The sequence below is a fragment of the Dinoponera quadriceps genome, unplaced genomic scaffold (genome assembly GCF_001313825.1).
Source record: "Dinoponera quadriceps isolate SergipeBrazil2010 unplaced genomic scaffold, ASM131382v1 scaffold894, whole genome shotgun sequence".
NCBI classification, from domain to species: Eukaryota; Metazoa; Arthropoda; class Insecta; order Hymenoptera; family Formicidae; genus Dinoponera; species Dinoponera quadriceps.
The window spans coordinates 131,189-153,983 of record NW_014555181.1 but is presented as its reverse complement, the minus strand read 5'-3'; the positions used below and the strand labels follow the sequence as shown (position 1 = coordinate 153,983).

Genomic DNA, 22,795 nt, shown 5'->3' with positions numbered 1-22,795 from the left:
GAAATAATTAGTGTACAGAAAGAAGGTGTAAAATTTGTTAACTGGACAGATAAGAGATCAGTATTGATGTTAACAACATATAAATACCACAAGTGTTCCCTTATGGAAGTCACTACCAGAGGACACAAAACTGTGCAAAAGCCGGATTGTGTTATAAGCTATAATAAAGCCAAAAAAGGAGTCGATATTTCTGACCAAATGTCAGCTTACTATAGTTCACTTCGAAAAACCGTTAAATGGTATAGAAAGATAATATTAGAATTAATCTGTGGTACCATGTTAGTAAATGCATGGTGCGTATATACTAAATTTGGTACTCGTAAAAATGTCTGTATCCTAAATTTTCGTAAAAAAATAATTGATTGCCTTTTGAAAATTGAAAATGAACCTCTTTCGCCGAAATCACCACTCACTCATAATCTGGCGAAATATGAAGGATCTCTAAGACGGACAAGGAAACGATGTAAGAACTGCTATCGTTCAATAGCTGAACAAGAAGGAAGGGAAAATGCTATCAAGAAGACCATAAGAGTCAACACTTATTGCCCAGCCTGTAAAAATAAACCAACGCTTTGTATCCCATGTTTTGCAAAAGTTCATTACTGAGTTATGCTTCATTTATAATTATTGTTCATTTTGACTCTTTTGTTTGACGAATTGTTTTTTTTTATATTGAAAATAACTATGAAAAATAAATTATTCTCATACAATATACAATATATTCTTTTATTTTTATATATTTAAAAAATATTATTTCTTACTCCCAATAAATGCCTAAAAATAATAAACACTCTTTCGGCCAAAAAAGTCTTGCCGGCGGACAGAAAGTGTTCGCCAACAGACATAATTTTTCTTTTCCATTGTATATTATCATCTAGTCTCTTCCCAGTTGTTCAATTTAAAGTATGCTTTTTCAAATAAAATTAGAAATATATGAGAACTACCGATGGTCCACGCCGTCAGACAGAGCAAACTGGGTGTGGACCACCGGTGGTTCACGCCGCCAGACAGAGCAAACTAGGTGTGGACCACCGGTGGTTCACGCCGCCAGATGAAAGCAATGCCTGTGAACCACCGGTGGTTCGCGCCGGGTTGAATGTGTTAATATTAAAATGTGTTATGTAACATATACAAGATAAATAACGAAACGTGAAATTGTGAAAAGTATAAAACCATTAAAGCAGGAAATATAATGAAGTTTTTAATTTATCATGTAAACCTCGATATTATATTAAAGAAAACATGACAAGATTTCAAATTGTTCACTTCTAAGCATACTCTGTTAGCGTAAATACAATTGATGCAACTAATAATAATCGTTTAATGTGCAATATTTTTTAGTATCATTTTTACCGAGTGATGAGAGAATAATAAATGATTAACAAGAAGATCATAAATAATGACTAACAAGAGGATAATAAATGATGAACAATTCATGATTATTTGATAGGACTGCATTTACATCAACTTGCGATGAAACTTAAAGTGATTGTTGATCGAGAAACGTCCGTTTCAAACCGTGCTTCGGTTTAGTCTTCAATCGACGGCTGACTGAACAATTGTGAAATTTCAGCCACGCGTTGCGAGGTGTAAGTGACGTGCAAATTATGAGCGCGTAATTTCTTTTAGCATGTCATAAGCATCTCCGCAGGAGCGCACGTGCGAACGAGAGAGAGAGAGAAAGAGAGAGAGAGAGAGAGAGAGGGGGAGGGAGAAAGAGAGAGAGCGAAAATAGCACATGTGCAAGAATTCCTTATTTGTTTCTCTCTCGGTGACAAAAAATGCGCAAATAGTCAAAATACTTTTTATCCTTGAACTAATTTGACGAGAGTTGCCGGGCGAGAGAAATTATTTCTGACGAGTGTAAAAAAATAAGGAACATCTGCAACAATACCTTACTCGTATATTATGATTATCGCGGGCCGATTGATTAATCGGCAAGGTCGCCGCCAGACGTCGGCGAGACAATAGTTTGGGAAATTCGTACGCAATCTCTGGAAGATCGCGAAATCGCTCGCAAAAGAGAGAAGACACGCACAAGATGGGAATCCCAGCGAGCATTTTACGTCATCTCGTTCGCTCACCTAACCGGACGGATATTTTTATCTCCTAGATTTTACAATGCGCTATTTTTACGCTATCTTTACGGCCGCGATAAGTCCATCGCATACATTGCGCGGTGATGTTCGCGCGAAGGGGACAACGTGTGAGATTCGATTCCATGACTTCCCGCTCCGATATTTGCCGGATATAATTAGACATTGATACAAAAATCGAGATATGTCATATGATTGACGGCACTTTTTTCGCCTTTCTAAAGCTGAATGCAGCATCTAATAACTACAGAGACTAACATTACTACAATACGTTGCAACAATATTAGCTTTTGTCAGCTAATATTGGTGGGAAATTTACAACGGGATGTCACAAGAGAAGTCTATCATTAAAATAAAAATATAAGTTAGCAAATTTGAAATATCCTGTTTGTGACTTACTTCATATTTGAATTCGAAAGAAATTTCCCGTAGATAGATCTGAAACGCAGTAAACGTATAATATGCGTGCTACGATATTTTGTACAGAGGATGTTGTCCTACATACAGAGAACAATCTGAGAACATCCTAGATAAGAATATCTATAAAATGTCCCTAGTATTAGGTATCTAGAATATCATATAGCACACATGTATACTTCGCGTTCCTATATGTGTCGCGATTTTATCCGCTCGAGTTTCATCGAAATGTCGCTTTTTATGACTGAGTAACGAGATCCGCAGTCGGTGATTAGACATCGCAATCGCCGTAATACGACGTGTCGTATTGTACACCTATACACGTGCAAAAATGCGTACGTACATAGGTGTGGGTGTCGATATCAAGCGGGAGACGTGCGAGATGGCACGCACACGCCCGGATCGGACGCAAAATTTTACGGATAACCGAGCGACGAATATATCATCTCGCCGCTGTCAAACGATGTCCTAGTTATATCGTCTAAGGAGTACTTTATAACTGTTTTACATAGAAATTCTTTTCAATTTTACCGCGTTTTCGAATGATCTTAGAAAGAGACTGTCAGAAAAGTTCATCTTGCTAAGGAACTTGATGAATTTGATTAAGGAATCAATTTTTTATCAAACAATATGAAAGAAAGGACGGTAAAAGCTATTCTTTCACAATTATATTATTAATATAATTCTTTTTCATAATTATATTCACAATTATAAATACAAAAATTTCCTCTTCAATATAAGTGTTAATACTATAATAATTCTCTTCGGGTATGTGTAGTTTCCGTGTGTTTTCTCGCCAGAATTATTGTAATTATTTTAACGTGGAATCAATCGTTTGGTCGTTACGGATTTTTTGAAGAATGTAAAATACTTTTGATGGCGGGCTGCCAACATGAACATCCGACGTGGCAGGACATCTGTTCGGCAGATGCTTACCGCTGGCATAATTCCTGCCGCGTGAACTCGTTAATTTCCATAATTCAATATAAAGTCTATAAAAAGGGATCCTTGAGTTCCTCGTGAAAATCTCTCAAACGACCGCAATTATTATTGTTGTTGATGTATCGATAAGTGACACACATGAGGAGAAAGAAATAGAAATCTGAAAACTTTAGATGAATCGTTGAAAAAAATAACGACCGAATGTAAATCGCGGTTTCATCATTCAGGAAATGCACAAAAAAAGGAAAAGAAAAACAAGAAATCTGACCGCTTTACATGAGTTGTTAAAAAAAATAATGATGTAAGCGCGAACCGTCGCGATATCGTTGAAAATAAAAGGAAAAAAAATGGAAATCGCCGGAAATCTAAAAGCCTTGGATCAATCGTTGAAAAAATAACGATCAAATGCAAGTACGAGAAGTCGTGATAAAAGTTTTGGATTATCATTGAAAAAAAAAAGAACCAGATCGCGCTTCCGTGAGGTCGAAGGTGCATGTCTCGCGTGCGTCCTTTGGAGGAATGCGCGCAATCTCCTTTTCCAAGAACTTGTGATTACCAACCAGTTGAACGTATGCAGTCATCGGCCTGAGCAGACACGAAACACGTCATAGACGCGTAATCGTTACCCAATATGATTGCTTGGCTAAGAGACGCGTGTTAACATTACACTTGAGTGCATCACACTGAAATGTCCGCCAGTTTCTATATAGTAAAAGGTAGGGGATCAGAAATATTTTTGTTTTGCTATAGATATTAATATGAACAGATGGAGCATACCGTCGCTTAGTGGCTGACGAATAATGAGAGTGAGAAAGTGCATCCTATCTCTGTCTTTTTGCGCATTTCTATACTTGCCTTTTATTTCTCATTTCTTGTAGATCAGGCAACTACGTTCTTACCAACATTGTATAATAGCTTTTACGCGAGGATAGCGTCGACACGATGAAAGATCCTCTAAAAAAGAAAGGACATTTTCGGGGGTTGTTTAACGAAGAAGGAAAGAACGCATCACATATAAAGAAAAGAAACTTCCCTCTAAACCGGTAATATAGTATAATTTATAAAGTAAATATTACAATTTGTATAATCGTATGAAGCATAAAATTTTAATTTATTGGGAATTTTTCTCTCCCATCTCTTTCTAAACCGGTAATATTGTAGAATGTAGGTAGAATGTAGGTAATACGGTAATTTGTAGAAACGCTTCGCGCATATGTACGAATAAAAGTGTCAAGATTATTCACGTGTTGATAATGTTCTGCAAAAAATAAAAATACAAATAGCCTATTTTTTTACATAGCATATCGGATATGTTCCAGCGACTCGACCTTCCATAGGTTACCCGTCTCATTCCATTAAATATAAAGGACGTACCGTTTGTCGAAACAACTTTTAACTATTTGATCGTGGATGAGATCAATGTTTCTCAATCGCTAATCGTCGTTTCGATTCGGAAGTAGATTAAAAGTGGCCTCCCTGCGTTGCGAGATAAGTCACGAGTTAGAAAAGAACACGTGTGTGTGTGTGTGTGTGTGTGTCAGCTGTTGAATGCGTCAGTCTGCGCACGCGGGGGGTGTTTTGTCACGCGCGAGATTTTCCGACGCGTGAGAAGTCACACGTTCGCTCCTCGATCACGATCTGGGATGAATTGAATTTTATATGATGAAAACACAAATTTTGAGACATGCGCGCGACACCTCATGAATGACTTCTCGATACGAAATTAAAAAAAGAAAAACACATTCGCGCAATTTCTGCTTGTTATCTGTGATTCAGCCTGAGGGAGATTATCGTTTATCGCGCTTTCCGCTGTCAATTCCGATACTAAAATTCAATTAGCTTTTTCTTATCGCACCTAACATTAGGATACGTCTGTTGTTGGAGTCGATAGTAAAAATAATGAAAGACGGAATTATTGTCGTAATATGTATATAAGATTACGTTCGGAAGGTATGTAAACTTCTTGAATTAGTAAACTGGACGAGCGACGAAGATGTAATTTGAGCTTCAAAATTAAATGCAAAATACGCAGTTACTCGTGAGCATTCTCGTGACACGTTTCGTGGCAGAAAAAATATTTTTTTGTGAAAATTCACGCCTTCATAAGAAACGGAGGAAAATTCGTTTGATATTTGAGGCTTTCATGGAGTAGACAAATGCTGCCGGAGTCACGTTTTTACGGTCTTCAATGTTGTGTGAACATTTCGGTATGGTTTCATCATTAGTAGGGTTGTAAAGCAACGTTTTTACCGTTACAAAAAGTTACTGTTTCCAACAACGACGTTATCTTTTTCTTATTAGTAACTTTTCTTATTAATAATTATATTTTTTGGACAACAGTAACAAATACGATTATTTTTATCGTTATTTCGCACGTGTAGAGATTACATGCACACCGGATGAGCGATTCGTAAAAACGATCTTCACGGTATAAAAAATAACGGAAATTGTAATGATTAGTTATTTTTTGAGTAACGATAACGATAACAGAATTATTTCTTAAATAAGTAACGAGTTCCTTTTCAAAGAACAAGCGTCTGGACCATTTGTTCCTACTAACCACATGGCTGCTTATTAATTTTGCGCACTTATTAACCAGCGCTTGCTCTTATAGGTCTTCCATTACTGGTTAATTGATTTTTAATTTAATTTAAGTGCGTTTATATTACTTTTCAAAGGCAACTATCCTAATTATTAGTATCATAAATAGTATCGTCGCGATATTCGTGCGAGTGCTTCAATTTGTTGTCTTCGCGTCACGGTTACTGCGAACCTTTGCTCTTATCGAGATATACACGCGCGGTCGATCCTTTATCATACACAGAAAATTTTATGCGGAGCGTTGGCGATATTCCGCTTCTCTTTGTGGCGAGGTGAGGCGAAAAGACGTGCAACAGAAGAGTGCGAGAAAAAAGTAATCACCCATAGCAAAAAAGTCAGTCACAAGGCAACAGTTTCTTTCTTACATTCTTTAGAACATACAAAAAATACGACGAAGCGAACCTTCGGTTCACGGACGTGCGCAATAGATGGTCAGACAGCTGTCAAATTACATATGTCAAAATTATATTTTGATAGCTGTCTGACCATCTACTTGTTCGTAAATCTTTTTGGTATGCTCCGAAACATGTAAAAAGAAACTGTTGCACCCGCCCGACTATACCAGTAGTAGACTTGGTATTACATTGGCTCAACATTAGCCAATGTTGGTCAATGTTGAGCCAATATGTCGCCAATAAAGTGTACTACTAAGGTATATATAATTATATATATGACTTACATACAAGATATCCCAAACATTTCTCAGTTTCCGTGGTGTATATATAGAACGGGTGAGTAGAAAAGTTACTTACCATTTTTGCAAAATTCGCAATAGTTAATGAAGAATTAATTATTTTATCTGAACTAATGAACGCACGGGAAGGTCAGACTCTGTATAAAGAAAAATGGCTTACTTGTGAAAATCTTCTAACAATCTAACGATGAGCATCTTAATTCTTCTAACGATGAGCATTAACTGATTTCGAAAAGCGGAATAACGCAGCGAGGGCTGTGTGCCGAAAAGAAACGCACTATTAGTTGATACCTATCGTTATTAGGAGAACGTTATAAAAATAAGCGTTCATTAGCTTATACAGATTAATCAATTCCTCATTTCAACTATTGCGAATTTTGCAAAATGGTATGTGACCTTTCCTGTTCACCCTTCATTCTATACACTTCAGGAAAGGTTTAGGACACCCCGTGTATGAATTTTCCCTCTATGTGGTCACATATATAAATAATCATATATAATTATATGAGTCTATACGAAACTGCTATTAAATGGAAAAAAGAGAAAAAATATTTTCATTCAATTGAACATCCAGGTTGCAGAGCACCACGAGCAATTATTTTAACTGTGTTTATATAATATTCTTTCGAATATGTATAATTACATATCAAGATAAAATTCATGCATAATTATATACAGGGCGGTCCAAAAAATGTATACACACTTTAAGAGCTTCACGTTATTTGCCTGAATGGTCATCAGTTTGAAAACAGGCGTTGACAAAAAAAAAACTTATTCATATTTCTGTACATTTTTTCTAAAATTTTGAAAATGGACTGTATGAACTTTATAGCCGTTCAAAGTGTGTATAGATTTTTTCGGGACACCCTGTATATCACTCGTAAACAAAGTTAGTTACGAATTTGTCAAGTCGACTTTTTTACTCACTTGAAGGCCTTGGTGCGACGCGCGATTTCATAATACTCCGCCAACTTGTGCAGCAACAGGCTGTAGTGGATTGTGCTGATGGGCGAGACATGGTCGGCCGACACGTGGAAAGTCGCCTGTTCCTGCTGCTGTTGGCGCAGCAGCTCCTGTTTCTCGCGTTCGAGCATTTCATCGTGCAGCCTGACGTATTTTTCTTTGACGCGGATCAACCGGTCATTCTGCTTCGCGGAAGGCGCGACGGTCTCGATATCCACCAGTGAACGGACACACATGACGCTCCGCTGCCGATGTGTGCCACAAATGCTGTGAGATCCTTTCTCGATCCGACTCTCCGGAATTTCCGGGAAATCACGCTTCCTTCCGTGCAGAGTCGTTGATATTCACCTGTCTCTTCGAGTTGCCCGTTCGCGAGGTGTTCGCTTTGTGAAAGCCGACGTGGGTTTGACGAACTGCTCGAGCGATAACGCGATAACTGAGCCGGCTGTCCTCGAGGGACAAACTCGACCGATCGTCGCGTGGGAGGGAGGAGTGAGTGTGTGCGAGTGCGAAGAGGAGAAATTCAACACTCGCTTTTCCGTTCGAGCCGTAGAATACGCCGCGTCTCGACGCCGCTCTACTTTTATGCAGCTACTCCTGGCGCCCTCCTTCCCCTTCCGTTCCTCGCCATGGTGGGCGTGCGAAAGGGTTGTGGCATCAAAAACGCCTTTTCTGCGATCACGCGAGTCTCGATCCTGGCTTCCTTCGGATGACATCTCGCTTCTCGGGATCGAGGATTCTCGATATGGCCATAAACCTGGTTACAAAGAGCGCGTAACTTTCCGCAATTTGCGTCATTCCATGTACTCGCGCAGCGATTTTTTTCGTTCCTGGATTTTCCGCGCGTGTGGTCTTAATTTTTTAAAGTATTATTATTATCCCAGGAGAAAATGATTCCAAATGAATTTTCTCTATATATAATCCAGGTAGTGGAAGCTCCGAAAAGATGTCTGAGAAATGCTTAAAAGACATCTTGAAAAGTAGAACGTCTTTTAAACGTCCTCCTCTGTAAAACGTTTTGTGGGAATTATTGTGTATAATCACACGTATTTATATACATCAAAAGAAATACCGTCGCACAAATATAATTGAAGTAAATACTTGTGTGGCAATCCGTGATACCGACATTTGATCAAATGAAATTATTTTTTCTTCTTCCGCATCATTTTTCATTTCTTTATATATTTTGAAGTGCTGGTCAGCAAGGCTACTACCGAGTACTTTTGGAGAAGTTAAAGGCAGCGGAAAAACGTCTCGACCAAGAAAAAAATGTTGTTTCACTATGCACCGACGCATTCAAGCGTTGCCGCTCAGCAAGAATTGGCCGAATTGAAGTTTGATCTTGAATTGAATTCTTCCGCATCCACCGTATTCACCTACTTTAGTCCCTTCGGATTTCCATCTATTTATGAAACTCACAATTTACCTGGTTGAAAAGAGATTTGGGTCGAATGAGGAGGCGACAGAGGCCGTAAACGACTGATATTTTGGGGATCTCGAAGAAACCCACTTCCGCGAAGGAATCGGAGAAGGATCGTTAAGGGAAGTGCATTTCGAGAGGATTACGTATAAAGTACTCTATGAAACTAAAATTGTTGTTCTTAATATCAGACTAAGTTACTCTTTAAATCACTCTCATATATTGAAAGTTTAGACACACATTTACTTTAAATGTGTACCAAAGAACAATTGAATCGGCGTAATAGTTTCCGAGAAAAATATATGCCCGATTTGGAAAATATCAACATTAAACTTTGTAACTTAATTTGTAATTATATATATTTTATATGCAGAGTGTTCAAAAGAAAAAAACTATTCAATATTTGCACGGTAGATAGTATACACTATACTGAATAAAAAAAACCTTGGTAAACTTATAGATCAAAAGGTCCCCTCACGAAAAAAAAAAAAAAAGAAAATTGAAAAACTTACTGAAAATAACTCTCAACAGAACACTCAATTTGAAGGTTATTTCGAATACTCAACTTGAGAGTGATACTCAGCTTGAGTATAACCCTAAACTTGAATGTTAATTTTAATGTTAACTGTAACTTGAGAATTACTTGCAGTGTTATTTTCAACTTTAGAGTTAATTTACAGCGTCACGCTTAAGAGAGTTTAGAGTAACACCCAAATCCTCAAGGTGAGAATAACACTCAAGTTAACACTCTAGGGCCGACATTCTTAGTCAGGTCTTATAATTAAGATCGTCTCAAAGTCTCTCTTAAGATTCCATTCATCCAATGAAATGGCCGCACAGCAGCAGACAGCATAAGACTGTATTTAAGACAATCTGAAATATAAATGTCGGCCAAAGTGAACGTTAAAGTTGTAAAGGATGCTACACTTACATGCAGACCAGTACGATGGGTTGCCTACCCGTTTCGTTACGTGCAAGCACGTGAAGTTATGTATGGACTGATGCACCTGCACATACAAAACATACAAAAATGTTGATAACTCAGAAATGGTTGAGTTTTCGACCTATGTTTGCTAAAGTTCTTTTACTCAGGTATGGTATGTGCTATCTACCACATAAATATTGGTTTCTTTTTTAACACCCTATATAATCATGTCTACTTATTCATATAATTACGTTTTATCTCAGAATTCTCTTTTCTAAAGATACTTGTACATAAAACTGTGTCCTCCTATTCTTCTGCATCCATTGCATTATCCGATCACATGATACGACAATGATATCTGTTTATGAGCCGCGAGAGAATATTTGCGTTTCTTTGCTACGAAATGAGATCGCGCTACGTGATTTACGACAGATCGCGATATATATATGTTACGGGGTTGCGTGATTTGCTTGCTGCGCAACGATCGGTCGACTACTCTCGATTTATCTCGTTATTAATTAGTGCATCCTGTGTCCTTGCATTTCCGTCGAAGAAATGCAGATGCAATTTACCAGACATCGTGTGATCTTGACGTAATATTCTGTTGTAAACGCGCGTGGAGGATACGGCCATCTAAAGCAAGATTGAAAAAGGAAATCTACCTTATATGTCATATTTTATGTTAAAAAGTATCATGACAAATTTTAAGATACTTCAGGAAATTCTTAACCAAAAGAAGATTTATTACAGTATTCTGAAAACGTCTCAACGAGGGCTATAGAATATGCAATATGCAAAAATGGGGAGTTACATTTACAAAATTCAACGTGACTTTATTCTGACCTTGGCTATGCCATTCAAGGTTAAATTGAATCGAATTAAAAGATCAGTAAATAAAACTTTTTAAACTCTACAACCTTTTTCCGGGGACGCTTTCCTATATAACTTATATTTTCCGAGATTTCTCAGAGTTTCCATACTTTTTCCTCGCCCTGTACATTATACTGCTGCTGCAACGTTACATTATAATATTTCTGCAAGCGAACATTTTACTATTGCTGCAATACTGCTAAAATCTTGCTGTGCTGTATGGCTCTTGACTTTTAAAAATCATCGTTATAGTTTTAATGACACGAAAATCCGGTTTTTTTTCAATTTTTCCGCAGTTTTTCGATTTCTTGGTGCGGATAAATGAAAGAAATTAAAAAAAAAACGAATTTTTCAATTTTTCCGCGAGTTTTATCGGTTTCCTTCTAGGAAAAAAAAAGAAAAAAAAAGCAGTTTTTAATTATATAGGCCATTTCATGTAAAAAATGTATTCGTAAAGCAAAAAGCAATTGACCAATCGACTTTTCTCCTTACGGTATAAAAATAACCAACCACGTCTGGTCAATTTGCTTTATGGTTAAAAAATTTTTTCACGTGCAAAGACCTTAAGTCGCTGAATAACTCAAAGCGAAACGCATGAGTCAGGAGAAGTCGCGGCTAAATTTAGGTAAATGACGGCGATTCACATCGAATGCTAACTATGATGAATGAGAGCGCGAACGTTCGAGCCGCTTTCGCGTGTCTTCAATTCCGGTGTCGATCATCGAGGAGGAGGTGGAGAAGGAGGAGGAGATTGCTAAATTGCCGCTGCACTCCCGCGGAAGCACGACGTGTTACAGCATATTACGTAACGTGGCGTACGTGATCGGAGATACATGCCAGCTCGCCGTGCTGCAGCAGCAGCTGATCAATAAGATTCGATGAACCCAACCTGGTTCCGAGACTTTCGAGTATTCTCGAGCCATTAAAGCCGTTGCTTTAATGGAAGGAGAGGGAGAACAGAAATTTCATCGAGTCATCTGGCCGGCTCTTGAAAAATATTAGCCGGTTCGGAAGCCGCGGAAAAAAATGTTCTTCCATTGTTGATCTTCCTCTAGACAAAAAACGAAGACTCAGGCGTGAAGTCCGATGGACGGTGATTAATCGCAAGTGGGTATTCGGCTTGTAATGCTCCACATCTGCCGTCGGCGAATAAATTTTAATAATTCTTAACGAAGGAACGATTCAATATCGATCGCACGATCATAGCTGACTCGATATCAAGCAATAGAACGGCGGTAAAAGGAACAATAATTGCCAAACTACATTTTCCATTTATTTGTAGAATTAGAAAGTAATATGCTACTTGTCGTCACTCGTTGCAAATTACACTTTTCTAATATAATGACTTTTGGTAAGAACGTTAATTGTTTTTCGTTAGTAACGGAAATTAAATTTTTTTCGGATGGCGGTAACGAATACAGTAATTATTTTTTATCGTTTGCATGCGTAGAATATACGTGTATAGGATGGGCGAATTCTACAAAAACTTTTTCCAAACCTGATGAAAAAATAACGGAAATTGTAACGATTCCCCTATAAGCGCGTAACATTATTTAATATTAAATAATATTTCTGGAATATTAATAGATAGGTTATATGTCCACCCTTCTAATAATATTAAAAAAATAACATTATTTAATGTTATTGTAATATTATATATTTTTTAAATATACAACTCTATGTATATATATATATATATATATAATTGTAATTTTTTTATTTAAAATGTACCGCAATTGTTTTATTATATAAATAAAGCCGAAAGAATTTAGTGTGAAAATACGTTTTATACTAAAAAAATTATACATACATATACTCGTATATATATAGTTATTTTTCTCAATGGGTAATGAATACTGATAATGCGTTATTTTTCAAAAGTAACTTCCCTAGCCCTGCTTGATTGTTCTCTTTTCAGAGTTTTACATTTATCATTTATTCGTAATGTAGAAACGAGATAAGTACAAAATTACATCAGGTGCTGCTCGGAACAGCATCGAATAAACGAAAAACGCCGAAAGATGCAAACTACGATATTTTTCGCCGATGACGTTACGAAAGAGAGAGAGAGAGAGAGAGAGAGAGAGAGAGAGAGAGAGTACACACATTGTTATCACGACTGATAACGCGACTGTTAATAAATAGTCGCTCGCTAAACATCAAACATCAATCTCGGTTAACAACGCCTGTCGGGCTAATTGCCAGCTCTTCTTTGCCGAGGCAAATAGATTCTCGGAAAGTCACGGTGCTTTCGTGGAAAATAGATACATATGTTAGTCAATGTAACGCCAATGTACTACTAGAGGTAATAAATATCGCGCCTATAAAGATGCAGCGATACTTCCAGAATGAACCGTGACTAATATCGAGCATACATCTGAACATCGCGATGACACGCGCAATGTCTACATAGACACAATCACTATCGCACGCGTCTCATTGGTCGGATAAAGCATGGCAGCTAGCCTTACGTGGTTTCTCTGTGTGAGAGAAAAGCTGAAATATCGATTGCATCATAACAACTGTAAAATTTGCGTGAAAAAAACACTCAAACTCGCGCACATTCTCAGTTCATTCCAGTGATATATTAGGTAAGCGTTTTTTTCTCTCGCAAGTTTCCGCTTCATATATAATTTTCATATATAATGAAAAGACTTCGCACTTTTATTCCATTAAAAATAACTCGGACAGCATAAACTTCTAAGACCTGTAATATTAGCTATTGTTTTGGAAACTCAGGTGAGAGATATTCAAATTTGAATTTAGATTCAGCGGTTGTTCAATTGAATCGCGATTACATGTAACGTCGCATATATTATACGGTTCGAATGAAACACTTAAATTTAACTCTATATTCAGAACATTCTTAATATCTTACGTGAGTCGAATTTCACGTAATGACTACTCTATAATACGATCCTAAGAGACGTCTTACCTCGTAAAAAATAACACCTACTATACAAAAAAAAAAAAAGTAGAAATCATGATTTTTCTATTTTTCCTTTATTAAGTTTATCAATTTTTATTTATTTATTGTCTTTGTAGACTGGTTGCCAGCAGGAAGCCAATTATTGAATGAAGCTGATAATAGCGGTGATCGCATGAACTCAAATTTCTTTTCTGAGTAATAGAGGAATAAGAGCGAGATAATAGCGCATTGCACAAAACATGGAAGAGAGAATAAGTAAAAAAAAAACATGTGTTTTCAGCCTGTCGGGGCTAAAGAGATTTCAAATCAGACCTTATTTCGGATGTTTTTTTCGAAGACATCGTCTGGAAATTTGTGCTGTCCGGGAAGAGATATACATGTAGATTCAGGTAACATTATATCAACATTATAAATTCGATATACAACATATGTAACATTGTTGAGCACGAAGTTATAACATTGATGTAATGTCGGAGATTGTCGTTCGAGCTGAATCTACATCGTTTTCACGCCGAATTTCGCGAAAGAGGCTCTCTCTCTCTGATGCGGTGGACCATTTTAGATAGAGGCGATGCGCCAAATACTATGTTTATCCAAACGACTTGGTGACGGGCATTAAACTCCGGGATATACTCGCACGTACGTGCGGCCGGGAATGATTATCGCGAACCTACGTTTACGCAAATTACGGCGGTGTCAAAAGAGCTGATGTAATTCACTCGCTCGCACGTTGGAGAGTCCGGTGTCAACACACTGTATATAAGAGAGTGCCGGCCGCAAATATGTTTCAGTAAAGGTCCTCGCGACCGCCTATTTATATATGCGTTACTCATGCAACGATGAAAAATGTTCCAGGGTGCTCTTTTACGTGTCTTGTATATAATATTTAATAATATAATATTCTAGAAATATTATGCGCTTATATTTAATTTAATTTTTGGTAACTTTTAATTAAAACCAACCTTGACAGTGAAATGAAAAATATCGGAGAGAGATCTGAAATAAGAGCGAAATCTGACTGATAATTACATCTTGTTACTCTGATATTTTCGCTTCTAACCATTTCTATATTGGAGGACACAACCTGTCACTGGCCCTTGTATTGATTGGAAATATCAATAGAGCCTTTTTTTATGTAATTTGAAAGATCAATCAATACACAGTTAATGTAGCATATGTCATATCATTTGCTGAAACTTTCGTGACTAAAAACGGCTAAGGAAAACGACCTTTTCCTTCAAGGTGGATGTTTGTGAAATTTTGACAAATCAAATGGTCAGATATATTATTATTCTCGTCACTAGTTGGATGCAAGCCGCAGAGAGAAAGCACGTTTTGCGCGCCTTGTGAATAAATTCAAAAGTGAAACATTACATATCGAATCGCGCTTCAAGTGGCAGCAAGGCGGTGTTATTTCCATCATGAGATATCACAACGTATAACAACGCTATAAATTGCGATTTATTGTTGCGACAAATGTTCGTAGACAATATCGTCGAGTTAATAATATATATATTACGCTCTACCAAAACAGAATACACACGTGATGGTAAAACGATTACTGCCGGCAAATTTATTTTTAAATTTATACATGGCGTGCTACATTAACTCACACTTACTTTTTAAAGTCTACTACTCGAAAATCGAGGATACATTAATGAAAAAATAATGTATATAGAAATAAACTATATGAGTATAGTAATGATCACGAATGCGCTTAATTAACGGCGATCTATGTGAAAGATACAAAAGAAGGGAATTGTTACTTTTAGCTCTGATCCATTGCATTCGTTTCGTTCACGTTGCTACCGCTGCAATCCTTTTGTATTATCTCGAAAAGCGGCTGCAGATCCGGTGTCCCCTTGATTTGTCCGACGAATTCACTCAACGACGGATTTTTATCTACAGACAGAATATAAACCTCTTGAGAGGAGTAGAAGAGTAGTTGAAAAGTCAGTAAAATTTTACTTGTTATTACATTGTTTGGAAGTATTAGCGCGTTTCTTCCGGTTGGTAATCAACAAGTTATAAAAAGATATTGAAGAGGGGTTTTAATTTTTTTCAAAAATTCTTAAATAAATTTTCCACTCACCCGCGTCGGGAATAGTTAATAACGCTGCAACGGCTCTCAGTGCAGAGCGTTTTAATTCGTCTTGTTTCTCATATTCCTGCTTCACAGAGTTCGCCTTCACCTTCATCGTGCACGTGCTCTTCAGCGGCTCCACTAATCGCTCCAACCCTATGTAACAATACAATGCGTAAGGAAATTTTTAATTATCGGTGAAAATGAATATTTCGATGAAGCGACACTTCGTGTAACTAATTTTCCGTTGTCAGACGAAAACCCGAGGTTCTATAAAAACACAAAGATTTCTATTGAAATGATTGTTATCTCAGCCGAATGTTCAGACGAATGTCCTTGATCGCGACAATAGAGATATCGTTTCTTATTATCGAGTTTTTGTCAAATAAGAACAAGTCGAGAAAAAAATTCGCCAAAACTTTTCACGGTTGATGAAAGGTTCATCGATTTGCTTTTTCCATTTTCAAGTTTTCATCCTTTTAATTTGTAAGATTTAGATTAAATTTGAAAGAGAGTCGCACAAGAACGCTCACTTTGCAAGACTGCGGTTGGACACAATTGAGCGAGCCGCGCGGTCATAAGGTAAGTCAACATCTTGATATCGTAATGGTCCCTGAGACCGTTCTCCACGTGATTCAAGAACTCGAAGACGTCCAATCTATCGAGACAAGAGTCCAGCAGGGTATACATGCACTCGAACGCCGCTTTTCGAAGATCCAGTCCGTCGTCCACGGTATGCTTAAACGGGCCCATCTCGACTTCCCTTATTAGTTCTTTCTGCACATTGAGACAGATTCATATTTGTACACTCCAAGTCTACCTCGTCACTTAGTGGATTTTTCCTTTTCATTATTGCAGCTTTAATTTCAAATAGTCAAAAGAAAGATACACCCAACATCTAACACCTTGATAAAATTATAATATCACGAGTGTGTAAAAGCTTTGGTTTTCGCAAGTTTTCCGCTTTATTTTTAAAACTTGTGCGTGATAAACATTGCCGATATATAAACGAGCAATACTGTGAATTCATCGCAAAGACGATCGAAGATCTTGTTGCACGACTGACAGATGTCACAGGTTTATATTGCTTGAAAGTGATTTTCCTTTGATTTCGTTAAATTCGTCCTTTATTACCTTTATCTTAGTTTCCGTATAAAGATGCGGCAGCACCACGTCCAACAGATCCCTTATCAGCATCGGCTTATTATGTGCTGCGGAATTAAATGCAACCAACGCTACCCTTCGCACGTTCAGATCGGGATCTTCCAGGGCAATCAGGAAATTGCCCATACATTGCTTCAACATAATATCAATCTGTTGTGGCTGTAATGCAAATAAATGTAATGTTAATTGTACAGAAATCGTGTAACGTATATATACGATCGGTGAGACCTATAACATACCTGGTCAGAAATGGTGAATTTTACCGCAGTGACTGTCGTTGTTCTCATAAGCGCCGACGGCGATTTGAGCGATTCTTGTAACTTCGGCAACAGAATGGAAGGATCGATTAGTGTCAACTTACCGAGACATTCGGCCACGACGTTGCGAGTACCTTCTTCCGTGCATTCGCAATGCCTGTACAAAAGCAACCAGATTGAAGGCACAAAATTCTGCAAATGCGACACGCCGGACGGGCTGGCAGATTGACACGTGATAATCTGTTAACGGAGAAGAATTATGGTCTTTCTTTCGCGAAAGTTTAGCAGTCACGACGTGCTATTCTACCTCTTTCAATGAATGCAGAAGCAAATATTGACGTTTCGGCTGAGCCTCGATTTCTTGAAGTATAAAAGGCAGATATTCGGGAAGATTTCCAACTGCGATGTTGCCCAACGTGTAGCTGGCTGCGGACTTCACCTCTTCCGAGTGCGACGAGAACGAGCTTAGAATCGTTTGTTTCAGCGAATTGATTTCACTCAAATCCCTGCAACGGAGAAATTATTATTCCGCCGAGTTGTAAGCCTATTGAGAGGCTCATAGAGGAGAGAGGTCAAGAAAGCAATACGATAAATCTGTTGCAAGAGAGTATGTCCTTACACGTGTCTTCCTATCTCCCCGATGACCAGGAGAGCGAAAATATGCTGCGCATCGTTCTGCGGATTCTGAACGTCCTTCAACAACTGCTCCACGATACCCTGAGCCTCTTGATGCCACGTGATTGTCAGCGCGGCCGCACACTTGGCGAGGGAGTGATAAGCCTGCTTGTGAAGTACCGACTGAGTAACCGGCACCACCAGCATCGCAAGAAGCTCTCGGTAGCCGAGGCCTGGCACTTCCGCTTGAACTAGCGCTTGGAAAAATTCGAGCATCGAATTCAACGCGACACCTGTAAAACAACGGAAAAACGAGATAGCGATGTAAGTCGCGCTAAGTTTCCGACTTTCACCCACCCTGGAGGAGCGGCGATTTCACCAAAACGAGTATTTCCGGCAGGATATGATCGGAGACCCTGGTCAGAGCGATCGGGTGTAGCTTCGCAATGGTAGTGAGAAGATTCAGCGTTAACTGTGCAATATGTAGATCCGTCTCGCTTAACAACGCGGGTAATTCCGTAGTAACCTGTGGAAAAAAAAAGGAAATGATTGATAGTCACTTAAGGCTCTCTTTTCTTCGTGATTATGAATGACGTTAAGAACGAGAAAAATACTATTTACGTAAACGTAAACTAAAATTCTTGTGGAATACATTGAAGGATATGTCCATAAAATGATGCACTTGTGATTGATTGAACACATTTGTAAAATATTTCAAAAACTTGTTCGATCAGTAAGTAACCGTAAAATTAGTTTGCATGTTGTGCTAATTTTACCAAAGGTCATTCTTGAAAAAGTACGAAACTAGTGAGTGGGGAGAAGAGGAGCCTTAATCGACATACACAACCAATGACATTACCTTGTCAAGTAGATCTGCATGCAGAGCTGAACTGTAATTGCGCACCAAGGTGTCTAATAGAGGAAGAGAAGAGAGTTTCAGAGCTCGTTGATTTTTCCTCAGAAAAGATCCAAGGATAGGTATTGCTTCCTCCTGCAAACAGCGATGACGTCTCACGTAAACAGTCAAATATGTAATCATAAATAACATGTAAATACCATGATCGGCTGCAGATCCACTCTCAGCGGAGACGCAGCTATGCAGGTTAGAGCCTTAACAGTCGTGAGTCTAGTTATCTCGTTGCGCAATCTGTCCAAGAAAATTGGCAGGCATATGTGCAGCTCGTTCGACAAGCTATCGCCGAAATGGGCGAGAATCTGGCCCATGCAAGCGATGGCTCTCTCTTTCACCTCTTGATCTATGTCCGCCGTTCTCAGTCTCTTTAATGTGCAATGATATATCTCGCCGGACAACGAAGTGAAGTCGAAGTAACACGGCTTATCTGGAAGAATTTCCAGATTAATTCACTGATAAAAATCAGTCCGAAACAAATGATTTTGTTATGTTCATTAATACAACAGTTCGTTATTTTGTTCGAAAATGCCTAAAATTTCCGAAAGTCATGATTTTTGGGGAACGATATTTATTTGTTTTAATGAATACTGTGTATGCTCTGGAAATTCGACGATAACTTTTCTGAGCATACTCTGTATATAATTACAAAATAATCAGTCAGTTATTCCATGTGAGAAGGAAATGTTGGTGGGACAACGTATGTTAACTTACCGTGAGGCCTGATGACTTGTACGAGCTGCTGCAGTACAAGCAACGCCTCAGCGGTGATCTTATAGAAGGGATCCCCGACAGCCAGTATGATCGGCGGCGCCAGAACGGACATGTGAGCGTGGAACGCCTCGGGCTCATGCGTCACCAGTAGCGTGTGCACGAAGGCCAACGTGTCGATCTTCATGTTCGAGGACGAGTTCTTGTCACCCAGGGAATATTGTATGCCAGGGATCAATGCTGGGATATGATTGGTCAGAGCGCCCGGTAAGACGAGCACCAGTTCCTTCAACAAGGAGAAGCAATCCTGCCTCGTCTTGATGCTCTTCTCCTTCATTTGCCGATGGACCGCTTTTACTATCAACGGCACTTGCTGTTGCAATAACGAGACAGGCCCGTCGTCGTCTTCCATCGCGTCAGGGTCGAGCGGCACGCCGGTAGCTGGCCTGGTTTGCCTCAACAGAGCGATATACGCGTGGAAGATGTCGGATTTAACGTTTTCCTCTCTTTCTGCAATAGTGTCATATATAAAAAAAAAAAAGCGATAAATTTTCAGGCCTGCTGAATGTCTAGGAGACATAATTCCAGATAATTGGTGAAATTAAGAAGCTATTTATACTACACACATTCTTATAAATAAATTTTGCGCGATACTTGCCTTTAAACCTACATATTAGAGCAGGCGAGACCACTTTGTAAAGGTCCGACAGTAACTCTCTTCTACTGGATACGACAGCCTCCAGACACTTCGCAGCTGCTCTACGAACTTTCCAACTCATATCGTCGTCGTCGGAATATTCGTCCTCGGCATCCTCCTCACCATCCTCCTCCACTTCCATCACAACGCCTTCTCCGTCAGAGAAGTCATTCATATCGTCATCGTAATTATAGTTTGGATCGTAGGTGATATATATTAAACAAATCTCTATGATCTAATATTGAGAGAAAAATTCCGTTTATAGCAGTTTCACACTTCCATTAAAAAATATGACCAATCCGAATAATGTACCTTGTTTATGTGCGGCGTGATCTCTTTCGGACATCTGTAGACAAAAGATTCAAATGCTTGCAGACAGTACTCCCTTAATTCATCATCATCCTCATTGCTGTATTGGACAATCAATGGCATAACACGTTCTATTTGCTCGCCAAATCTGTGACCCGCTTGTCGGCTGCGAGAAAGAAACTTTCATAAATCGCCAATTGATCTTTACAATGATATGCAATCACCGATTACTAACCAGATAGAGGCGATACATTGGATATAGGTGCGTATAACGTTCTTTGTGGTTTGGGTCGAGAGACCCTGAAGAAGCTGATCCAGCAATTTATTGTATAAATAATTGTTGCTGGACGTCAATAAGTGGCTGAGCGCTACTATAGTGCGTTTGCGAACCGCTTGACGTGGTGAAGAAAGCTGCGGTGACAGCGCGTTCAGAATGGTAGAATGGAACGAGACTAAGAGCGCGCCGAATCGAGACAGTAAGTCGGCGACGATGTCGAGGGCTTCGAGTTGTACAGATACATCCTCTTGCTAGAAACATAACATATTATACAGTCGTAAGGTTGTTGTAAAGTTAAGGTTGTTGAAGATATCAAAGCGGATCGGAATTAAGATAAAAATTACAGCAGGAGACATTTCACCTTTTCGATAGCACTGCTTAATTTTCCAGTGATACGCCTACAAATATTTGCAACTAACGCACTAGAACCCAAAGGAAGCTCAGAAATAACAGTCTTCAAACCGATGCTGGAGATATCACGTAGCTGCTCTTTATCAGATACCATGTTGCTACACAGGGCATCCACAATAGTCTCCACTTGATATTCTTTCACTTTATTGACTAACGGACCTAAGCTAAAAATGCAAAGCATTCTTAAAAGTGTGTTTTTGGATGAAAACATTTTTTTTTTAATTTTACTCGCTCTCAGACTTGATTAAAAACAAGTTTGCAATGTTATTAGTAGTTATTATAGAAATAACATGTAAAAAATAATTTCCTTTCTAATGTAACATCCAGATAAGTGTACCATTTTACAGCAAGATTTTGCACTTCTCCATTCTTGTCCTCCAGCAACTTGAGCAGCATCTTCACAACTTTGCGTTCGGAATCGTCGTCCAACTTGATGCTATCTTTCTGCAGTTCGCTCATCAAATCATTAGTTGCCATAAATCTGAAGTCCTTGTCACTGGACGTCATCTACACAAGATTAGTATTCAAGCATTGCCACATACATATGGAACCGGAGAGAGAAAAGACGTATATATGACCGATGTTATGTGAATTCAAAACGTTATTTTATAATCGCACGTCACGATAAATTCGTGACAAATCGATCGAACAGCACACACTTGTCGGATCATTACACGTGTGAGTTTTTGGGAAATTATCGCGGTGAAGCAATTGTGTTTTCGTCTCTCGCAGCGGGTTCACGACAAAATGCGAGAGATCAATCGAGATTCGGGGGGTAGGTTATGTCACGAGAGAAAACATGAAGAGACCAATTTGAACGACCGAGCGATAAATAACGTCTCGCCGATCGCTATTATTAGAAGTGTGTGTATACCTTACCTTTTCCAGCAGATTCGCTATTTGATAGGAAACACTGGCCATGGTGTTAGGGGGGGGCTCTCTCGCAGGCCGGTTCGATTGGCGATAGAGACGCGCTACGATTATGTCCGGCGTGTTGCAACGCAACGAAAAAAAAGGAAAAACAGCGGCTGTTTTTCGACGATGCAACGCCGGCAACAGCGACACTCTTTCGGAAAGGGAGAGGGGGGGGAGGGACGATCGTGCGACGAAATTCTTATCGTTTCTCTTCACAGCGGCTCCGCCGGCAGCATCTCAATAGCTGGACAACTACTACTGACGCGAGATTTCGGGTTGTTCTTATTGTTCTCGCGCTTCCAACGTCCCTGCCGAAAAGTGCAAGCAACACGCTTTGCTAATGCCCGTGTCGGATTAGATTGCAATTTAACGAATCAGTGTAAAGCTCACTAAAGTCAAGTTTAGTTAATCTCGCTCTGATTGGTCACATTTCAATCCGTAATGTGACATAAAGCCCGTATCAGACCACGAATTGAAATCAATCAGTGCAAAGTTCACTCAACTCAAATTGAGTTAAACTTGCCCTGATTGGTCAAATCTCAATCCATAGTGTGATACGGGCCTAACAGTTGCGTTCAGAAAACACAAC

At 38.9% G+C, this 22,795-nt stretch overlaps 2 protein-coding genes across 3 annotated transcripts in view; both read right to left on the bottom strand.

The window, feature by feature from the left end:
* The window catches only part of LOC106743202 (transmembrane protein 205), a 17,006-nt gene extending 6,866 nt beyond the window's left edge, over window positions 1-10,140 (bottom strand). The window contains exons 1-2 of one of the 2 annotated variants that reach the window (XM_014616823.1): window positions 10,065-10,140; window positions 7,678-8,470 (exon numbers count right to left, since the gene is read on the bottom strand). In XM_014616823.1, coding sequence (XP_014472309.1) covers window positions 7,678-7,949 — 272 coding nt within the window. In that variant the 5' untranslated portion in view covers window positions 7,950-8,470; window positions 10,065-10,140. The remainder of the gene's footprint in view (window positions 1-7,677; window positions 8,471-10,064) is intronic. The other variant, XM_014616825.1, reaches the window with a different exon arrangement.
* A 5,154-nt stretch (window positions 10,141-15,294) lies between these two features.
* Window positions 15,295-22,475, bottom strand: LOC106743200 (cullin-associated NEDD8-dissociated protein 1). Its single transcript, XM_014616817.1, has 17 exons — window positions 22,171-22,475; window positions 21,629-21,798; window positions 21,242-21,455; window positions 20,839-21,131; window positions 20,607-20,769; window positions 20,256-20,529; window positions 19,601-20,107; window positions 19,033-19,316; window positions 18,836-18,967; window positions 18,334-18,502; window positions 17,981-18,269; window positions 17,669-17,867; window positions 17,344-17,601; window positions 17,075-17,263; window positions 16,474-16,717; window positions 15,950-16,096; window positions 15,295-15,759 (listed from the first exon to the last, which is right to left on the bottom strand). The coding sequence occupies exons 1-17, from the start codon at window positions 22,210-22,212 to the stop codon at window positions 15,626-15,628; spliced, it is 3,708 nt and encodes a 1,235-aa protein (XP_014472303.1). The 5' UTR covers window positions 22,213-22,475; the 3' UTR covers window positions 15,295-15,625.
* Between the last annotated feature and the right edge of the window lie 320 nt (window positions 22,476-22,795).

Excerpts from the sequence above, each read along its gene's own strand:
- LOC106743200 (XM_014616817.1), bottom strand. The coding sequence starts at position 22,212 with ATGGCCAGTGTTTCCTATCAAATAGCGAATCTGCTGGAAAAG. Across the intron at positions 20,770-20,838 it reads CAATGTATCGCCTCTATCTG|CCGACAAGCGGGTCACAGAT; the intron begins GTTAGTAATCGG and ends TCTTTCTCGCAG. Across the intron at positions 20,530-20,606 it reads TCACGCCGCACATAAACAAG|ATCATAGAGATTTGTTTAAT; the intron begins GTACATTATTCG and ends TCTCAATATTAG.